The sequence below is a fragment of the Sinocyclocheilus rhinocerous genome, unplaced genomic scaffold, assembly GCF_001515625.1.
Source record: "Sinocyclocheilus rhinocerous isolate Xijiao unplaced genomic scaffold, SAMN03320098_v1.1 scaffold1930, whole genome shotgun sequence".
Lineage (NCBI taxonomy): Eukaryota > Metazoa > Chordata > Actinopteri > Cypriniformes > Cyprinidae > Sinocyclocheilus > Sinocyclocheilus rhinocerous.
In genome coordinates, this window is record NW_015661869.1 from 194,599 (window position 1) to 215,377 (window position 20,779).

The 20,779-nt window shown below is 31.7% G+C and overlaps 1 protein-coding gene across 5 annotated transcripts in view; it reads right to left on the minus strand.

The window, feature by feature from the left end:
• The window catches only part of LOC107726575 (pleckstrin homology domain-containing family G member 3-like), a 57,373-nt gene that overhangs the window by 8,947 nt on the left and 27,647 nt on the right, over positions 1-20,779 (minus strand). For 4 of the 5 annotated variants that reach the window (XM_016536207.1, XM_016536210.1, XM_016536209.1 and 1 more), the window contains exons 3-14: positions 15,334-15,653; positions 9,597-9,697; positions 7,653-7,722; positions 7,442-7,488; positions 6,671-6,821; positions 5,569-5,700; positions 3,109-3,291; positions 2,280-2,372; positions 2,109-2,195; positions 940-973; positions 711-809; positions 596-628 (exon numbers count right to left, since the gene is read on the minus strand). In XM_016536207.1, coding sequence (XP_016391693.1) covers positions 596-628; positions 711-809; positions 940-973; positions 2,109-2,195; positions 2,280-2,372; positions 3,109-3,291; positions 5,569-5,700; positions 6,671-6,821; positions 7,442-7,488; positions 7,653-7,722; positions 9,597-9,697; positions 15,334-15,653 — 1,350 coding nt within the window. The remainder of the gene's footprint in view (positions 1-595; positions 629-710; positions 810-939; positions 974-2,108; positions 2,196-2,279; positions 2,373-3,108; positions 3,292-5,568; positions 5,701-6,670; positions 6,822-7,441; positions 7,489-7,652; positions 7,723-9,596; positions 9,698-15,333; positions 15,654-20,779) is intronic. The other variant, XM_016536208.1, reaches the window with a different exon arrangement.

The window sequence follows — 20,779 nt, forward strand, 5'->3', positions numbered from 1 at the left end:
TATATATATGTAGAAAACTACATATATAATTTATGTATAAAGTTGTTATAATAATCATCAGTACAATAATTATAATATTATTGTATTATTTATTTTATATTGATTGTTGTGTTTTAATGTGTTAAAGTTAATACAAATATTATTAAAAATTATTTTTTTAAATTCAAATTGATTAAATTATTTTGCTAAATTAATATATTTGCTAATACAGCAGGTCAGAAACTTCATTATCATGATAAAACTGAAATGCATTTTTGTTTTGTGCATCCATTTTGCTTAAATGACAGCAGCATGAACATGAACAAATCCTGATGAACATGTTCTCCAGCATGATTTGAGCATCTTAAAATTCAATGAAAGCAAGAAAATCTGACTGTCTGAATACAGAATCACAAGATCAGTGACACACATTTACTAGCTGTTGAGAAATAGCGCATTATATGATATACTTCAGCTTAACTTTGTCAGAATTTTGTGTTTTAAATGTTTCGAAAACATTATAACTTTCTGCATGTTTCCAAATTTAAATGTGATCCGGTCTCAGACTTTTGTGTCCCACTGAATAAACTAGAAAGCAACAAGATAAAGACGTTACCTTTAGTGCTTCGTATAGTTCGTTTAGCCGGTTCTGTCAAAGAACATAAACAATTATACAGTGGAAATTTAGTTTGAGCTTTCATTTCTACGAGTGAAGAGACAGCTTCACACACCAGAGCGTCTCCGTTCCTTTAACACACCGGAGAAATCTTCATTTTGACAGGACGCCGCTTTCTTCAGTCTGTCCGGACTGTAGCGGTACTTCACTGGACCTGGACAGAGAAGAAACAATAGAACAGCAGGTTCTGAAACAGAGTTCTAGTGTTTCAAAAGTCATTTTGCTACAAAAACAAGTCATTCACTGAAGCACCTTGTTTGAAAATCAATCTAAACACAACTTACATGTCGAGTCCATGTCCAGGATTGCGTCTTTGGCCTGAAAGCAATTAACATGGCAAATGTTTATTACAAAATTGCTGATTGAGAGAAACATTCATGTTTGAAAGTAGACCGTATTTTCTGCAGTATAAAAATAATACATGAAATTAATAAAAATGAATAAAATGAATTAAATTAATAACTAAAAAAATTAAATAAAAAATAATAAAAATGTTCATTGAGAATGAATATTTTAAAAACAAAAACAAAACACTAAAAATGAATAAAATAATAAAAATGGAAAATGGGAAAAAAAAAAAAAAATTACTAAAAATGAAAAAACATTAAAAAAAATGTTCTATTAATTAAAAAATTAATTGTTTTATTTCATGTTTATTTTACAATCAAAATAAAACACTAAAAATGAAAACAATAGAAATGTAAAATGGAAATAATTAAAAAATAAAAACAAATCAAAATAAAATTATTATAAAAAAATTATTAAATAATAAAATATGTAAAATGAAAAAATTTTAAAATAAAAATAAATCTAAATTAAACGCTTACTAAAAATTAATAAAATAATAAAATGTCTATATTTTTTAAAATACTTTCATTTCACAATCAAAATAAAACACTAAAAATGAAAACAATAGAAATATAAAATTAAAATAAACAATTTAAAAATAAAAACAACCAAAATAAAAATGATAAAACAATGATAACAATGAATAAAATAATAGTCAAATGAAAATAAATAATAATAATAAAAAAAAGAAATTAAACAGTTACTCAAATGAATAAAATAGTAAAAATGTTTTTATTTTAAAGCTATTTCCATTTTACAATCAAAATAAATAACTAGAATCAAATACAAATGTAAAATGAAAATAAATAATAAAAAACAATCAAAATGAAACAAATGACAGATGAAAATAAATATCTTTTTTAAAGAAAAACAAAACACTTAATAAAAAAAGTATTTTAATTGTTTCATTGCATGCCATTTGAGTATTAACAACCATCACAGAACTGTGAATGTGTTATTAAATCACTGAAATATTAAGTTTAAATAAGTTAAAAGGGGTTTGGCGGATGAAAACGTTTAGGAATCCCTGGTCTAAATAACAGATCATGTTTATTACAGTATCACTGATTCAGACAGACATTTGTGGACTGGTTACTGTACGTACTTTCTGCGGGATAACGGCGTGATGGTTCTCCAGAATGAGTCTCTTTATGTGATGAGCCCACAGTTTCTTCTCTTCCACCGTTCTGGCCTGAGAAACACAATGACATATGATTAAAGCAAACACAATAAACAGGCTGAACGGGTCATTTGTGGGCCGTGATCTCAAACTCACCTGAACCGTGTGCGGCTGCTTGGGGAGCTTGTAATGCGTCACGCTGAAGCGCAGCGAATCTTTGGCACTTTCTATCAGCATCAGTGTGGAACACTGAACACAAGAACACAGCACAAACAACATGTTTTTCTGAATTCAAATCTTCTGTTGTTTAACTTACTAGATGGTAGAATGGCTCTGTATAAAGCTCAATCAGATATTATTTTTACAAAAAAAAAACAAAAAACAATAATAGTAGGAAAAGCTTTTGTCCAGATGAGGATATATCTGACAATATCTGAGAATGAAAGGAGATAATGGTCTAAATCAGGCTCTCAAACTGGGGTTTGTTAAGGAAACGCAGGGGGTTCATGAATTGATGAAAAGCTAATAATTCATCATAAATTAAAATAAATAAAAATAATATATAATGTAATACAAGTGTAAAAAGAAATAAAATATTACTTTTAAAATAAAAAAGTTTAATACTTTTTATTGAATACTTTTATTGATAAAACATGAATAAAACCATAAAAAAAGTAAAAAAGGAAATGAATAAATCATTAAAAAAATGTTTTTTACTAAAAATGAATAAAATAATAAAAATGTAAAATAGAAACAAATAAATACATTTAAAATAAACCCAACAACAAATAAAAAAAACACACTTAATAAAATAATTAAATATTTTGCATTAACCAGCTGTGAATGTGAACGTGTTGTTGCATCATTGAAATGTTAACTTTAAATCTCAGGGGGACTTCAAGATAATATTTTATGTCAAAGTGTTTTGGCTCATAAAAAGGTTTAGGAGTCCCTGGTCTGTCTCAGAATGAATAACATCCTATACCGAGATGTGAGTCTTGTAGACGTAATGTTCCCCTCGTTTCTTGGTGATGAGCAGCATCTTATCGAACAGGAAGAGGGTTCTCTCGTTTTTGGCGCGGTGGACGTGAAACGTTCCTTCCAGAACCAGCTCGCCGTATGTGGTCAGATCCGGACCCTTCCAGTTTATGAGCAGAGACTGGATCTCCTGCATGCACAATAGAACAGAATAAAATAGAACAGAACAGAATAGAATAAATTAGGGTAGGCCAGAACAGAATAGGATAGGATAGAATAGAACAAAATAAATCAGAATGGAACAGGTAAGAATGGAATAGAATAGAATAAAACAGAACAGAAGAGGATAGAATAGATTAGCATAGGTATGTTAGAATAGAATAGAACAGGATAGAACAGAATTGTATAGAATAGAACAAATTAGGGTAGGACAGAACAGAACAGAACGGAACAGGGTAGAATGGCATAGGATAGGATTGGATAGAAAATAATAGCATAAAATAAATAGGAATGGAACAGGTAAGAATAGAATAGCATAAAACAGAACAGAAGAGGATAGAATAGATTAGCATAGGTATGTTAGAATAGAATAGAACAGGATAGAATAGAATAGAACAGAATAGAATAAATTAGGGTAGGACAGAACAGAACAGAATAGGATAAAATAGAACAAAACAAAACAAAACAGAACAGAACGGAACAGGGTAGAATGGCATAGGATAGGATTGGATAGAATAGCATAAAATAAATCAGAATGGAACAGGTAAGAATAGAATAGAATAGAATAGCATAAAACAGAATAGAAGAGGATAGAATAGATTAGCATAGGTATGTCAGAACAGAATAGAACAGAACAGGACAGGATATGATAGAATAGAATAAAATAGAATAGCGTAGAATAGGATAGGATAGAATAGAATAAAATAGGACAGAATAGAATGGGATAGAATAGAGCAGGATAGAACAGAACAGAATAGAAGAGAACAGGACAGAGTAAAATAGGATAGAATAGAAGAGGATAGAATAGATTAGCACAGGTATGTCAGAATAGAATAGAACAGAACAGGATAGGATATGATAGAATAGAATAAAATAGGACAGAATAGAATGGGATAGAATAGAGCAGGATAGAACAGAACAGAATAGAAGAGAACAGGACAGAGTAAAATAGGATAGAATAGAAGAGGATAGAATAGATTAGCACAGGTATGTCAGAATAGAATAGAACAGAACAGGATAGGATATGATAGAATAGAATAAAATAGGACAGAATAGAATGGGATAGAATAGAGCAGGATAGAACAGAACAGAATAGAAGAGAACAGGACAGAGTAAAATAGGACAGAATAGAATAGAAAAGAATAAAACAAAACAGAACAGAACAGGATAGAATAGCATAGCATAGATATGTTAGAATAGAACAGGATAGAATAGAATAAAATAGCAAAGAATAGAAAAGAACAGAATAGAATAGGATAGAATAGAATAAAACAGAACGGAACAGAACAGGATAGAATAGAATAAAACAGAATGGAACAGAACAGGATAGAACAGAATAAAACAGAACAGAATGGGATAGAATAGAATAGAAATAGGATAGAAAAGCATAGGATAGGATAGGGTAGAATAAAAATAGGTTAGGATAGAATAAATATAGGATAGGACAGAATAGAATAGAATAGAAGAGGTTGGTGTCAGTTGTTGGCTGATCGTGTGCAGTAATTGAATCATGAATCAGTGATCCATTAATGAACAGATCCTCCAGCTCATGAGTCAGGATTTCAGATTAGAATTAATCAAAGAGTATGATAATGTATTTGCATGACTATTTTTAAGTTTTTTTATGCCTACATAGTTTATATTAATTTTTGTTTCAGTTTTACTTTTAGTTATTTTAGTAAATCACGTTTAACTAAATCAAAATGTTGCCTTGGCAACTACAAGAAAAAAGTTTTTTGCGATATTATTACAATAATTGAGATATTACAATATTAGATTTTTTTTTTAATGATTATTTTACTTTCTTTTATGTAAAGCACTTTGAATTACCATTGTGTACGAAATGTGCTATATAAATAAGCTTGCCTTACAATAACTGAGATATTATTATAGTTTTTATTAACATTTTGAATTTGTTTTTAATTTTAATATTTGTTCATTTTCGTTTTAATTTTAGCCAAATTTGTTGTGTTTTAGCCATTGGTATTAAAGGGGTTATCCGATGCCCATTTTCCACAAGTTGATATGATTCTTTAGGGTCTTAAAGGGGTCATATGATGCGATTTCAAGTTTTAAAAAAAAAAAACCTTTACATAGTTTAAAAATATATATATTTAATACATTAATTTTGAGTACATTTAAAAAAAATAATAGTAGTTAACTCTAATAACCCTGTTTGATGAATTGCCTGCGTTCTGATATCTGGTCCTGCAGTGTTCTGATGGTAATACAGACAGTGGCTCCAGACCTGAAGTCTCACGGCGTGCTCGTGTTTTCTCTTCATGTCGTTGATGTACCAGGCGACTCCTGTCATGCTGTCTATGGCCTCGATCACCACATCGTACCCGTCCTCCTCAGGGTCGAAGTGCTTGGCGATTTCCTTCAGAAAAGCAAAAACACAGTCACTGACTCTGTCTGTCAACACCAGAGCAACACACTGCACTATATTTAGAAAAAACCCTGCTGTTCATCTCCATCTGAAGATGATGATATGAGGAATAACCAAGATTTTAGAACTACGTAAACTGATTTGATCGTGCAATCAAAATCTATTTTGCACAATTCATCACTGTGTTGCTATAGAGCAGAATTTCCCAAACTGGGGTTTTTGGGTTGATAAAAAGCTAATAATGAATTAAATCGTAAAAATGTAAAATTAAAATAGAGAAATAATTACAAATAAAATACACACTAATAATATGAAATGTCATGTGTTTAGCTGCATGTCATGTGATCAGAGACTAATTAAACATGTGAATGTGGTGTTAAGATGTTGAAATATTAACTTAAAATCTCCAGCAGTGTTACTTTAGTGCCACTGAGATGCTTTTGAATTTTTCTCATTTTTATATTTTTCATTTTCAATTTAAATGCAATTAAAATTCTGCGTGTTTCTCATTTTTATTAGATGTTTTTTTTATATTATTGTCAATACAGTTTTATGTTTTGAGTCAATTATTTTAGTACATTAAGTTAAACTAAATAAAAATGGAAAATGCTGCTTTGGAAAACAGGTGAAATAAAATATGTTTATGTTGTTTTATATTTTATTGCATTTCAGTCAGTAACAAAATGTGTGTGTGTGTATGTATGTATGTGCGACTATTTATTGATAAATTGATTGGTTTTATAGTTTCAGTTAACTATAACACCCCTGGTACACAGGACTATGTAGGCAGGAAAATTATATTAACTAATAACCATGAACAAAAAAAAGTCCCATCCAACATCATTTCCCGCTAGTCATTATAATGTATTATGAAAGATAATTTTTGCTCTCTCTCACACATTAGCTTTCATACATTTCTAAGTGTTTCTGAGCGGTTTTGTCAGATGTTCAGTGGTCGCACCTGAAGCAGCAGGTGATATTTGAGGATCCTCTGAACTGGTTTGAGCAGGTAAGAACCCAACGGAAGAGAGCGCTTGAGCGACGCCTGCCGATCCCTGAAGAACTTGGCCAGAGTTTTATTCCTCAGACAGTCTGTCAACAGCGCCACTGAACTACACAGACAGACAGACAGACAGACAGAGAGACACACACACACACACACACACACACAGGTTAGTCTGTGAGGAGACTCATATAAGAGAAATAATCACACCACTAATGCATTAGAATTTATGCATCAAAAATGATGTTGAAAGTTAGCCTCTAATGCAGTTTGTTTTTGTATTTCTGACATAATATCATAGTTTTATTACTATTTTGAATTATTTTTTATTTTTGTACTTTTTAGTAATTTTGTTGTTTTTTAAAAAATGTATCGATATAGTTTTTATTTCAGCTTTGGTTATTTAGTACATCAAGTTAAACTAAATAAAAATGAAAAAATGCTGTCTTGGCAACTAGCTGAAATAAAATAAGATTTTTTTTAATCAGTTGTTTTATTTCAGTTAAAGTTTATTTTGTTTCATTTAACGAAAATGATTTTTATGTTTTTAGTTTAGAAATTGTTTTAATTTCAAAACAAGAATAGAATAATTTCAGAGGCACTTGATGCATCACCAATTTAATCAGTCATTCCTAAAGCAGACGCTCTCAGCAGGCTTATCACTCAAACTGTCCGTCTGATGCGGTTTATGAAGGACGTTACTGACATTTAAATCAGAGCTTCACTTACTTTGGGTAGTTTGTACAGTACTGCGTGTAGATCTCAAAATACTCGCTCTGCAATGGAAAGGAGAGAAAATGATTCAGGAACATCCTGAACGCCATATTTGTGACCCTGGGCCACAAAACCAGTCATAAAGGTCATAAAGTCATATAAGATGTATACATCACGCTGCTTTTGTGCTCCAGGGTCATATTTAGTTTAAGTTTGTATTTAGTACCTTGTCCACAAAGCAGCGCGCGATGGCCACAGGATCACTGGCACACATGTCTAAAGACTGTAATAACTCACTGCAAAGAGAATAGAAAACATTAGCATTTGGTAATGGTGACCATAAGCAAACTTTAATAAAGATGCAATAATAAAAATAAAATACAAAACCCAACAGTGATAAATGAAGGTTTCAGAATGCATTTAACCCTGTAATGCCTGACATATTAAATAATAGTCAGAAAAATATATATTTTTTTAAATTGAACCTTTTTATTAAACATTTACAAAAAAAAAAATCTCTTGCTTATTCGTTTTTTTGTTGAGTATCATATTTGATCCATCAGGCTTTTATGGCTCATATAGTCTGATATAGTGAGAATATGGAGGGGAAAAACAACTCAATTTTATTGGATAAAAAAAAAAGCTCAGTTTTAATTAGAGACTCAACTTTGCAATTTGGTGCAGATGCTGATATTTATATGATGAAATTCTGCTGCTTGTCTAAAATATCAATCAGAGACAGAAGACATGAGTGTGACATTGAACAGCAAAGCTTGATCATTTAGAGGCCTTAGAAATTCAGTAGTCTTTATAAGGTTAATAATGCATTAACATTTATTCACTGCAAAAATCTTAACTTGTTGAACACATAACATTCCTTTTAATGATGTAAGAAGGCTGAAAATGATAAAGCCAGACGCTCAAACATGCGTTTGGTTCTGAGTGATGATAAACACATGTGAAGTTTCACAATGACCTTCTGTCAGACATCAGACACAGAAAGAGGAAGTCTGGAAATGAACAGAGCAAATGCAAATCTCACACTGTGGACTCAAAGCAACACACCTGCCCAGATAAACGGTTCGCTTCGGTTCGTTGTGTATTGTTCATCTTTGATGCATGTAAAAGTCATTTACAGAACAGAAGCCGGTTAAATGAGGTGCATTAAAGTTTGTGTTAATAATAAGATAACTGTTTTATACAGATAAAAGACAAAAAGTGAAGGCTGACTGTTTAAACAAATGATGTAAACTATTAAAACTGGTTTAAGTTGACCACCAAAGTGACTTAAATACAAACAAAACTTTTAAAGAACTTTTCATAAATACTGGATTATATTATCATTGCATCAGTGTCTCAGCAATGGATGCTCTGTAGTGAATGGGTAATGGATTATGGACTCGTGTTTTGTTCAGAAGCAATGGTTTGACGTTACAAAAACATCTTAATGCTGGATTTGTCTCAGCTTTTGTCTTCTCCAGATGTTAACTGATGGACTGGAGTGCTGTGGATTACTTGTGGATTATTGTGATGTTTTTATCAGCTGTTTGGACTCTCAATCTGACGGCACCCATTCACTGCAGAGCATCCATTGCTGAGACACTGATGCAATGCTACATTTCTCCAAATCTGATGAAGACACAAACTCATCCTTATCTTGTATGGCCTGACGGTGAGCACTTTTTCAGCAAACCATCATTTTTGGATGAACTATCCCTTTAAAGACCTACAGCACTAGTCAGCATGCCCTGTTAAATAGCAACTGCTCAAACACACTGGTGAAGAGCATTAGGTGAGCATGTGTACCGATGTGCCCGGCTCTTGACCAAAAACAAACCACCATGTTTATTTACGTCCCACATCTAAAGCCAGAGAACATTGGACACTTGACAGCTGCTGCTTCCTCATTTGCATGAATAAATACAATGTTTAAACAGTAGATCAGTCCTGAATAAATCCATTGATGGTGTCTGAATATGCTTTTGAATGTGTGGTTGAGTTATCAGCTCTCTAAATGACATTATGTGACGTTTATATCCCAGTGCAACCTACTTTTTTTAGCAGCCAATACTGACTTGACACTGCTGTACATGTGTATATATATATATATATGCGTGCATTGCATAAAAGCATGTAAAATGCATAGTAAGTCATTATGGTTGAATCTTACCTGTTGAACTCGTAAATGTGTTCAATATTCCCAAACAGCAAACACACTTGCTCTGGTTTGATGGGAAGGTCCCTGGTGTCAATGATGTGCACAAGATAATCCTGAAAATGGGAAAAGGAAAATAAATATTATTTCTAATAAATCATCTTAATTCATACTGTATCACCTTCAACCCAACAGATGGCGCTAGAGAACTGAAGGAAAACTTCACACTCGATCTTTTAGTGATTAAAAAATACATTTTGTCTTGCCAATGAACTGGTCTTCTAGTTTACATAAATAATAATCATACAAAAATAAGTAAAATATTTTCATATGTCTTGATGAATTGCGTCTGTGTCTTGGTTTTGCATTTACTACACTGACAAATGCAAATATTTAATGGTAGTATGGTGGTATTATTTGACATACCATGCAAATATCATGGCATACCAATAGGTTAATCATTCAGTATCATGGTATAAATCAAAATACCATGGTACTACATCTGATAGCATCACTGTACCATGGTATTACCACAGTACGTCTTCGTAAAGCTAACAGCTGAATGAAACTGAGGAACTAAATTCTCCATAACACTAAAGACAACAAACACTGACACACACAATAATTACAATGGATTGATTTATTTCATTAATTAATTAAACTCAGCATAAACGCAGTACTAACAATGTATGAAATTCCACATTACGATAACGAAAATATTTTGCATAGTAATAAGAATGCCACGAAAATTGTCAATGCATAAAATAAAAAAAACCCAAAGCAAAAAAGTTAGGTTTCATTTATTGTAAGTAAATAATTTCTAAATGGAACACTTTCTTAAATTTTTATTTTTTTTTGCAAAACTCACATGCATGTAAATTCTGCTCTGTGCTGCTCCATCCCATTTAGTACCATGGTACAAATCAAAATACCATCGTATTACCAGCACATCTTAAGACTAACAGCTGACTGATGTTGAGGAACTAAATTCTACACAACACTAAAAACAACACTGACACACAATAATTGCAATGCATAGATGTATTTCATTAAAGTCAACAAAGTCAGCAGTACTAACAATGTATGAAATTCCACATTGAAAAAATGAAAATCAGATTATTATTTGTATAATTAGAATGGCATGAAAATTGTCAATGCTAAAAAACAAACAAACAAAAAAAAAAAACTGGCCAGGCTTCACTTTCTTTAAAGGGGGTCATATGATGCGATTTCAATTTTTCCTTTCTCTTTAGAGTGTTACAAGCTCTTGGTGCATAAAGAAGATCTGTAAAGTTGCAAAGACTAAAGTCTCAAATCCAAAGAGATATTCTTTATAAAAGTTAAGACTTGTCCACGCCCTCCTAAAACGGCTCATTTAAACACGCCCCCACGTCTACGTCACGATGTGGAAAGATTTGCATAATGCCGCCCAAATGTTCTCGCTGTAGTATTGTTGTTGCCGCCGCCGCCATGTTGTGGATGTTTCTTTAAGTAAATTATTTCCTGAAAGCTTTTAGTAAAGCTCATACATGCATGTAAACTTTGCATGCAATGCAATGATTTATTAATTAGTGAGCATAAATGCAGTACTAACAATGTATGAAACTCCACATTGCAACAAAATCAGTTTTTCTGCATTATACTAAGCATAAAAATTGCATGATACTGCAAAATGAAAACACCCCAAAAACTTTTAAGTAAATTATTTCCAATCTGAACATGTTCTTGAAAGTTTTTCGTAAAACTCTGTTCTGTGCGGCTCCAAACAGGCCAAATCAAGCTGGAGTTTAGCAGGCCACATCATTGAAAGCAGGACCAGACACACACACACACACACATGCTCATATTAGGAAACTGCTCCACGGCCAAGTTTGGCTGTGAATCAGAGCGCCGCAGATCAGGGAGGAGTTCAACATCCTTCACCCGAGGGCCGAGGCGCAAACATAATGAGCAGATATTCTGCATGAGAGCCTCCCTTATGCAACAGCATCACATGGACATTCAGCTCATAACATAAAATGACGTCTCCGTGACACAAACTACAGACGCTTTAGAAGATAACCAATGCAAAAGAAGCGGAGTCTGGGTGTGGACACTCTTTGTGAGAGTCTGAGTCCATTTGCAAAGTTAAACGACCAACAAAATGTCCAGTTTCACCCAAACAGATGTCAGATCAGGCCGGTGTGAATCATCATATCTGGGCGTTTTCCTTATCTTTTTTTATTAAGCACTTTACAGGTACAAATGCAATCCAAAGTGCTGAGCAATCCACATATAATACACAATAACATCAGAGTAAAACCTAACAACAGGAAAAAGACCCTAAGGTACTAAAAAACACAAAACGAAGGTCTTCATAAAGTGCACAGGAAGTGTATTAGATTATTTAGGGAGCTAAACTAAGAACTGCAACACATTCAAGAACCCAAAGGCACTCCGATTTCAAATTCCCAGACAATCCTGGAAACATATGACATCAGTTTCTGACTTCCAACGCAGCTGTGAGAAACACACGGCTCACCAGAGCCCAATTATGAGCCTTATTTAAGACCCTTCAAAATGCTCCCTCAAACCCATAACGCACCTCATAACGAAGTAAAAGGCACTTTCAAACAGGAAGACTTGACTCCAAACCTTTCAGGTAAAAAACACCCTTACAAGTCATATTTCATACTGATAAGTCTATAATGACTTTGTGCTTCAGCATAGAGTGAGTTTTAGGGCTGGGTGATATGATGACAATATATAACGATGATGCAAGTGATCCTCTGGATTTAGATGTAATTATAGTGTGCTTTAGTGTTGTCTAAGCACATATATCAATGCCAAAGTGACTCAGGAGCATGTCTGAGCAATCAAAGACAATTAAGAGATTCAAATGTTGGTTGGTTTTGTTCTGTTTAGAGGTTTGAATATTGGTTGATATTGTTCTATTAAGATAATTAAACACGGGTCGGTGTTGTGCTGTTAAGAAATTTAAATATCGGTTGGTTTTGTTTCAATTAGAGACTTCAATATCTGTTGTTTTTGTTCTATTAAAACACTTAAACATTGGTCAGTTTTGTTCTTATTAAAGATTTAAATATCAGTTGGTTTAGTTTTAATTAGTGATCTAACAGATGGTCTGCTTGGTTCTATAAAGAAGTTTAAATATCGGTAGTTTTTGTTCCATTAAAAGATTTAAATATTGGTCAGTTTTGTTCTAATTAAAGATTTAAATATCGGTTGGTTTTGTTCTAATTAGAGATTTAAATATCTGTAGTTTTTGTTCCATTAAAAGATTTAAATATTGGTCAGTTTTGTTCTAATTAAAGACTTAAATATCAGTTGGTTTTGTTTTAATTAGAGATTTAAATATCTGTAGTTTTTGTTCCATTAAAAGATTTAAATATTGGTCAGTTTTGTTCTAATTAAAGACTTAAATATCAGTTGGTTTTGTTTTAATTAGAGATTTAAATATCTGTAGTTTTTGTTCCATTAAAAGATTTAAATATTGGTCAGTTTTGTTCTAATTAAAGACTTAAATATCAGTTGGTTTTGTTTTAATTAGAGATTTAAATATCTGTAGTTTTTGTTCCATTAAAAGATTTAAATATTGGTCAGTTTTGTTCTAATTAAAGACTTAAATATCAGTTGGTTTTGTTTTAATTAGAGATCCAACAGATGGTCTGTTTTGTTCTATTAAGAGATTTAAATATTGGTCATTTTGGTTTTAATAAGAGAATTATGTATCGCTTGGATTTGTTTTATTAAGATATTTAAATATTGGTAATTTCTGTTTTAATTAGAGATTTAAATATTGGTTAGTTTTGTTTTATTAAGATATTTAAATATTGGTAATTTCTGTTTTAATTAGAGATTTAAATATTGGTTAGTTTTGTTTTATTAAGATAATTAAATATTGGTCATTTTGGTTTTAATAAGAGATTTAAGTATCGGTTGGATTTGTTTGATTAAGATATTTAAATATTGGTAATTTCTGTTTTAATTAGAGACTTAAATATCAGTTGGTTCTATTCTATTAAGATATTTAAATATGAGTTGGTTTTGTTCTAATTACAGATTTAAATATGGGTCTGTCTTGTTCTATTAAGAAACTTACTTAATATTACTTGCTTTTGTTTTATTTAGAGATTTTATTATTATCAAAAAGTATTAATGTAAATATGATCGGTTGTTGCAGATGAAAAGTGTGTGAAAAGTCTGGCACACGACTGAGCTTTGTAAAGTATTTAAGTGACTTAGATAATGGTCAGTTTTATTCTAAGCAAGCAAAAGTAAGCAATTCTTAAAAAGCATCAGTGAAGCTACGTTTGTGAAAAAACAGCTGGTTGTCAAAGAAATACGTACTTCGACAGCTGATTTCTGATTTCAAATTTGGAACAAAAAAATTAAATTATGCCACCTGCATTGCATTCTTTCCACTGAGATGACAATGCATTATGGGATTTCCCAAAAGATGCATGCTATGCTGCCTTAGAGTTAGAAGAAAGTATCTAATAAGGTCTAACTTTAGAAACACGCATGCAGCTCAAGTTTATTTATCAAGTTGCAGATTATGTGTGTTGCAGACGGTCAGCAATGCAATTTTCGAGGATGGAAAGTCGTGCATAAGGAATATGAAGGTGCAACACATTCCTGCATGAGGAGTGACACCTGTGAAAACCTACAAACCCGAGGAATTCCCGTGTTCAGCAGCGAGACATCCTGCTAACGCAGCACTCCACCCTGAGCGGGAAACGACTAGAAAAACAATAGTTAGTGCAGTGAAGTTCAAAACCTCAGCGTCTCTTATTAGTCGTGCAGTTTATTGTTGTTGTTGTTTTAAAGCATGGCATTCTGGGTGTTCTGCAGAAGTGTGAGGAACACCATCTGTCTGTTTGAGGCTGGTAATGTTACAGGAAGTGGCCGTTAAAGATGATGGAGGTGTGGGAGCTGTCAGCGGCTCTGTGGAGGGTTTATGGGACATGTAGAAGAACGCTTTCTAGTGAAGTTCCTACATAGACAGCACTCTTAGGCATCAATTTCCCTAGCAAACTCTAAGGCAGCATCACATGTATCTGTTATGAATAAAGCAATACCAGAATGCATTGCAACAAGCTCGTCTGCATTTTTTTTTTAATATGAAAAAAAAAATATATATAAACAATAATTATATATTAATTTTAAATATATAAATTGGGAAATCAGTACATTTTTTTTCTAAAGAACTTTTACTTTTTTTGAAAGAACTTATACTTTTTCTCAGTAAGGATGCATTAAATTGACATTTTTTAATTTGACAAAACATTTAGATTTTAAATAAAAGTAATATTGGGCAGCACAACTGATTTCAACATTGATAATAATCAGAAATGTTTCTTGAGCAGCAAATCAGCATATTAGAATGATTTCTGAAGATCATGTGACACTGAAGACTGGAGTAATGATGCTGAAAATACAGCTTTGATCACAGAAATAAATTACAGTTTAACAGATATTCACATAGAAAACAGCTGTTTTAAATTGCAATAATATTTCACATTTTTACTGTATTTTTGAACAAATAAATGCAGCCTTGGTGAGACTGCTTTTCAAAACATTAAAAAAAATAATAACAAGCCCAAAGTTTTGAACAGTGGCGAATTTGAATTTCACTCCAGTATCTCAAAAATGTACATAATTTTCTGAAAGTGTTCAAATTTTGAGCCAATACTCACAAGGCCATTTATGAATCAGAACCCACAGCAGTTTTACATCTAATGTTTCTCACCTCTACGATGCTGCGCAGATCCCTGACGTACATCCGCTCCGTCTCGATAATCTCCATGACCACACGATCCACGTATGTGAGCTGAGGGTTTGGCGCCATTGTGGCGGTTGCGAACGGCGACGGAGGGTCTGGTGTCGAGACCGACGGTTCTTCAACCGGCCAGTCCAAGCCGAGCAGCTCTGGAGGACCTGAGGGAGCCTCCGGAGGACTGAGCTCCAGGCCGTCCTCTGAAGGCTCAGTGCTGGACAGAGAGCAGCAGTCTGCGGCCCGTGGATCCGGACTCCCCACAGATGAACCGGTAGACAGACGATGACATTCTGCTGGAGACAAACACAACACGATTGTACCATGCTGACAGCATTGTTTTTCATCTTGGGTTGAATTATCATGATGTTAATGAAGTTTTTTTCAATTAATTTAAGATGTACTAGTGCTGGTCGGTAGGGCTGGACGATTTGGCAAAAAAATTTAAATCTCGATTTTTTTTCAGAACGTTTGACCGATTTTTTTTACGATTTTTAACTAGTCAACTTGAAAATGTAACTACAACATGATTCAAGTAACTTTTTCTTTATTAACCCTCTAGTTAAAGAAAATTATCTTCCAAGTGCAGCACACATGAAGTTCTCAACATGATGTAAATGTTAAAAAAATAACTTAAGTATCTTTGCAAAAAACTATACATATTGTACAAACTTGTCTTATACATATTATGTGTTCAGAAATAATATGAGGAAAATGCTTTAAAAAAAAAAAGGTAATTCAAATTCAAAATTGCTGAAGGTATTACATAAGTAGGCTATTATTAACTATAAATTCAAAACATTAAATTCAAATTAATCGATAAAATCGCTGTTATCATTGTATTTTTTTACATTTTCTGCTGGTTTCACTGTATTTTTCTTTGCATGACTAGACCTGGATCAAAAGCGGTGGCAAAATCAATTTATAATACTAACAATTTAGTAAACTTTTAAAAATGTAAATTAAAATTTAATAAATCCTTTTACTTTTTGGCAAAGTGTTGCACAACAAAGGTTTACGGTTTAAATTAAAACATGGACAAAACAATGGTTTGATATTCCTTAAAAAAGGTAAATAAATTGTTTTACTATTATTATTAACATTATTACTTCTATGACTAATAATAATAATAATAATGTCAAATACAAATTTACTATAAAAACGGTGGTAATCAACATTTATTGATAAAGTATTTCCATCATTTGAGCAGCTACACAATAAATACAACATACCTCGGTCACATTTTAAAAAAATATTTGCAGGTGCGAAACTTTGTTAAACAAAATAATCCATTATACCCTAACTCTCCAAATCAATCAGTAATGGAAATGATAATTTTGCATGATCCCCATAAGAAAGGATATATTTCATATATACACGAAACGCTCTTCCAGTTGACATCAACTCTACAACACCTAAAATTTCCTGGGTGTTGAAATTACAGACGAGCAATGGGAGACAGCCCTTAAACAGATTCATAGATCATCGTATGTGCAAGGCATGGCCTCATACAATTTAATGTAATACATCGTTTACACTGGTCTAAGCAAAAAAGTAGACCCTTCATGTGATCGTTGTGGTAATTTTTTTTCTCCATAACCTGTATTGTCTGTTTTCAATTATAACCAAACAGTGATGGTGACTTCCAAATTTTTGAAACTTCAATATAAAATGCTTTCTGTTAGATTTTGATATGTGCAGAGCTGCAGGCCATAAGATAAATTTTGAACTTTGAACACAGGTCTACTTTGGTTACCCCCCTTTGTTTTCGTTGTTGTTTTTTATTTATTTTTTTGTATGTTATCTGTTATATGTGAATGAATATGGGTTCATGTATGTGTTGTAAGATTTGAATATAATTGAAGAAAATCTAATAAATAAAGTAAAAAAATAAATAAAAAACCGGTGGTTTAGTAATTAAAAAAAAAAACGTAATAGAATGGGGAATATGTAATGTATAATGTAATATGTATGTAATAATGTAGTTGAAATTTAATTAAATTTAATAATTAAATTTAATAAATGGAAAATTTAATCATTCCTTTTATTTTTGCAAAAAAAGCACTGCACAACAAAGGTTTACTGATTAAAACATAGACAAGAATGGTTCAATATTCCTTAATTTTAATAAATTGTATTATTATTATTATTATTGATAATAATAATAATGTCAAATAAAAATTTACTATATAAAATGGGGTAATCAAATCAATTTCTAAAAAATCTTTTCAAATATAATCAAATAAAACAAAATCTTTTTTTTGGCCAAGTGCTGCACAACAAAGGTTTGCTTTTTTAAAATTAAAACATGGATGAAAAATTGTGATTTTCCTTAAAAATGCTGTTTAATAATAAAATGTATCATCATTATCACTACTACTTTAAGAAGTAAATTCTGTCTACTGTAAACAGTAATATATTTTTTGTAATGATTTCTATGTACTTTTACTGTACTTAAGACTTCTATATATGAAATGATCTGTGAAATGAGTAGCAATGCCTCTGCCAAGCTGTTGAATACTAAACTGAATTTCTGAAATGCTTTTTGACGCCATAATTCCTGCTCTTCATACTGACATAAAATCCTCTGGAACGATGGATGTTGGCTGGAAACGAAAATCCGGAGACGCAGGAAATAAAGGACAATCTATTGGAGACAGGCTCACAGGTTGACGTCATAGTCACATAACTCTAGTATAATAACTTGAGTGAGTTATTATGCTAGAAAAACATGTAAAAAGTCAATAAACAGACATTACGGATTGCGCAGTCATCACTGGATACACGCAAAAACACAACAAAACCAATGTAGTCTGATTCATGAACAAATGACTCTTTTGAACCGGTTCTTTAATGAATCAATCAAAAAGACTCACAACGCTGCAAAAAGTGATGCTCAATATTTGCCTAGTTTTCCAGTACAAATATAGAAATATTCTTAAAACAAGATGCATTTACTTGTGATGCAAAATGAGAGTCTGAAAAAAATGATAAATTTTTCTCGCTTTAAACAAGAAAAACATCTGCCAGTAAAGCAAAAAAAAAAAAAAAAAAAATTCAAATGAAAAACATTTTTTTTTAGCCGATAGCCTATTTTTCTTGTTTTAAGCATAAACTCACCTAATTTTTAACGATTTCTCATCAAACAAGACTTAATATCTTCTGTCATTTTGCATCTCAACTAAATGTTTTCCTTTTGAATCAAGATATTAAGTCGTGTTTGATGAGAAATCGTTAAAAATAAATTTAGAAAATTTATAAATTTAGTAAAATAGTAAAATATATATAATTTAGTAAAATAAATTACTTCTGAATTAAGTTAAATTTTTTTTTACTCCATTGGCATATATTTCTTGTTTAAACCATAAAATCAATTCACTTTGATCATTTTTTCAGAAAACAAAACTTCGTCAGTTTGCATCGCAAGTAAATGGATCTTAATTTAAGAATGTTTAGATATTTTGTACTGGGGGGAAAAAAAATACAGAGGAAGCTTTTTTGCGGTGTCGAATCTTTTTGATTGATTCACTAAATGATTTGTTCATAAGAGTCATTTGTTCATGAGTCAGGACTTCTTGAGTTAACTGTTTGAATCAGTCAGGTGACTCATTCAATGAACCGTTTAGAGAGTTTCTTAACATATTAAACCTTCTAAAAGAATCACTAATAGAAACTGAACCAGAAAGAGAATCGTTAAAGCATCAGTATATATGAAATAAACGATGAAATCCAACCACAAGCCTCCACATGAGCGACACCCTCAAATCTTATCAATCCATGACTCATGCATGACGTCATCCCTATCATAAAGGAAAACTATTCATACGATCTATGCAGCAGGTTGTGTTGAAATCTGCTTTAGTAAGAGTAAGTTCTCATTTCCTTCCTGTCTTTGGTAAGAGTGTGATCATAATCTCATGCTCTGATAGAGACGCTCCACTCACAACACAAACAAACACAGACAGACAGCAGCTCTGAACATATAGGAAAGGTTTAGAATTAAAGTCTGTGAGCCGAAATAATGAGGGCTAAAGACTTACAATGGACAGGCAAACATCACGAAATATGAGACATCTATAGTTTTTAAACTACAAAGTAAAGAAACAATTAATTATAAAACAAAAATAAGACTTTAAGACGATTTTTTTTTTAATACGTGCATTGAAATTTAAAATAGGACACTTTTCTTGTTATGACATTGCTGAATAAATGAAAGAATTTATGAAATTCGTATTGAAATGTTACAATCATAAGAATTAGGACACCTACATTTGACAATTTCTTGCTAGAAATGTAAAAATTTCTGAAATTGTTGAAGGAATGAAGGAAGTTATGAAAATAGTATTGCAATTTTACATTCATAAGAATTTACGGCACTTAGATATGACCATTTCTGGTTATAAATGGAACAATTCATGAAACCGTTATGAAATTTTGTATTGAAATTTCACATTCAAAGGAATTAAGACGCATAGATTTGACAATTTCTTGCTAGAAATTGAAAAATGTTTGAAATTGTTGAAATAATGAAGACATTTATGAACATTGTATTGAAATTTTACACACAAGAATTTAAGGCACCTACAGTAGATTTGACTATTTACCGTCATAAATTGGAAAAGTTTATGAAATTGTCAAAAACAATGAAGGAATTTATTATTTTTTTTATTGAAATTGTACATTCATAAGCATTTTTAAGATGCCTAGACTCAAAAATGTCTTTTTAGAAATGGAACAACTTATGAATCTACTTAGGATAATTAATAATCAAAAGAGTCATTTATTTCAAAACTTCTACAATGTGAGTTTTCCTAGGCCAAAATGAGCTATGAATTCATTATAACAACTTTATCAGGACTAGTTATGACAAAAAGACACAAAAAACAAATATACAGCAAAGTCAGAGTAGTCTGACTTAGGGCTGGGCGATATAGCTAAAAAATGTATCAACGATATAATATTTCATATCGTTCGGTATCGATAATTATTGACATTTTTTATAACCTTTTTTAAAACAAAGCGCAATAGAATTTTTTTTTTAAATTTAACCACTGTATTTTTAAATTAACTCAATTTGTTGAGACAAACAACAAATATTTTTGTTTTAACAGTCAAACACACAATAAAAATTAAACAAACATCTAATTTCTAATGTTTTATATGCAGATTAAATAGGTTTTAAGGAAACTTTTGGCTTGTCTCCCGAGGCCACAGGAGGGCGCAACGAGCAAAATAATGCAGCACATTTAAGTTGTAAACACAAGGAAATAACTGTCAATAAAAAAACGTGCATTACCTCTACATTAACTCATATAAATCAAATATAATTTCGTAAATTGCATAAACAATTATGAACAAAACAGCATCATGTATTTATGCATTCCTTAATACAAAGAGCCGAATCGCCCATCACACAGATTGC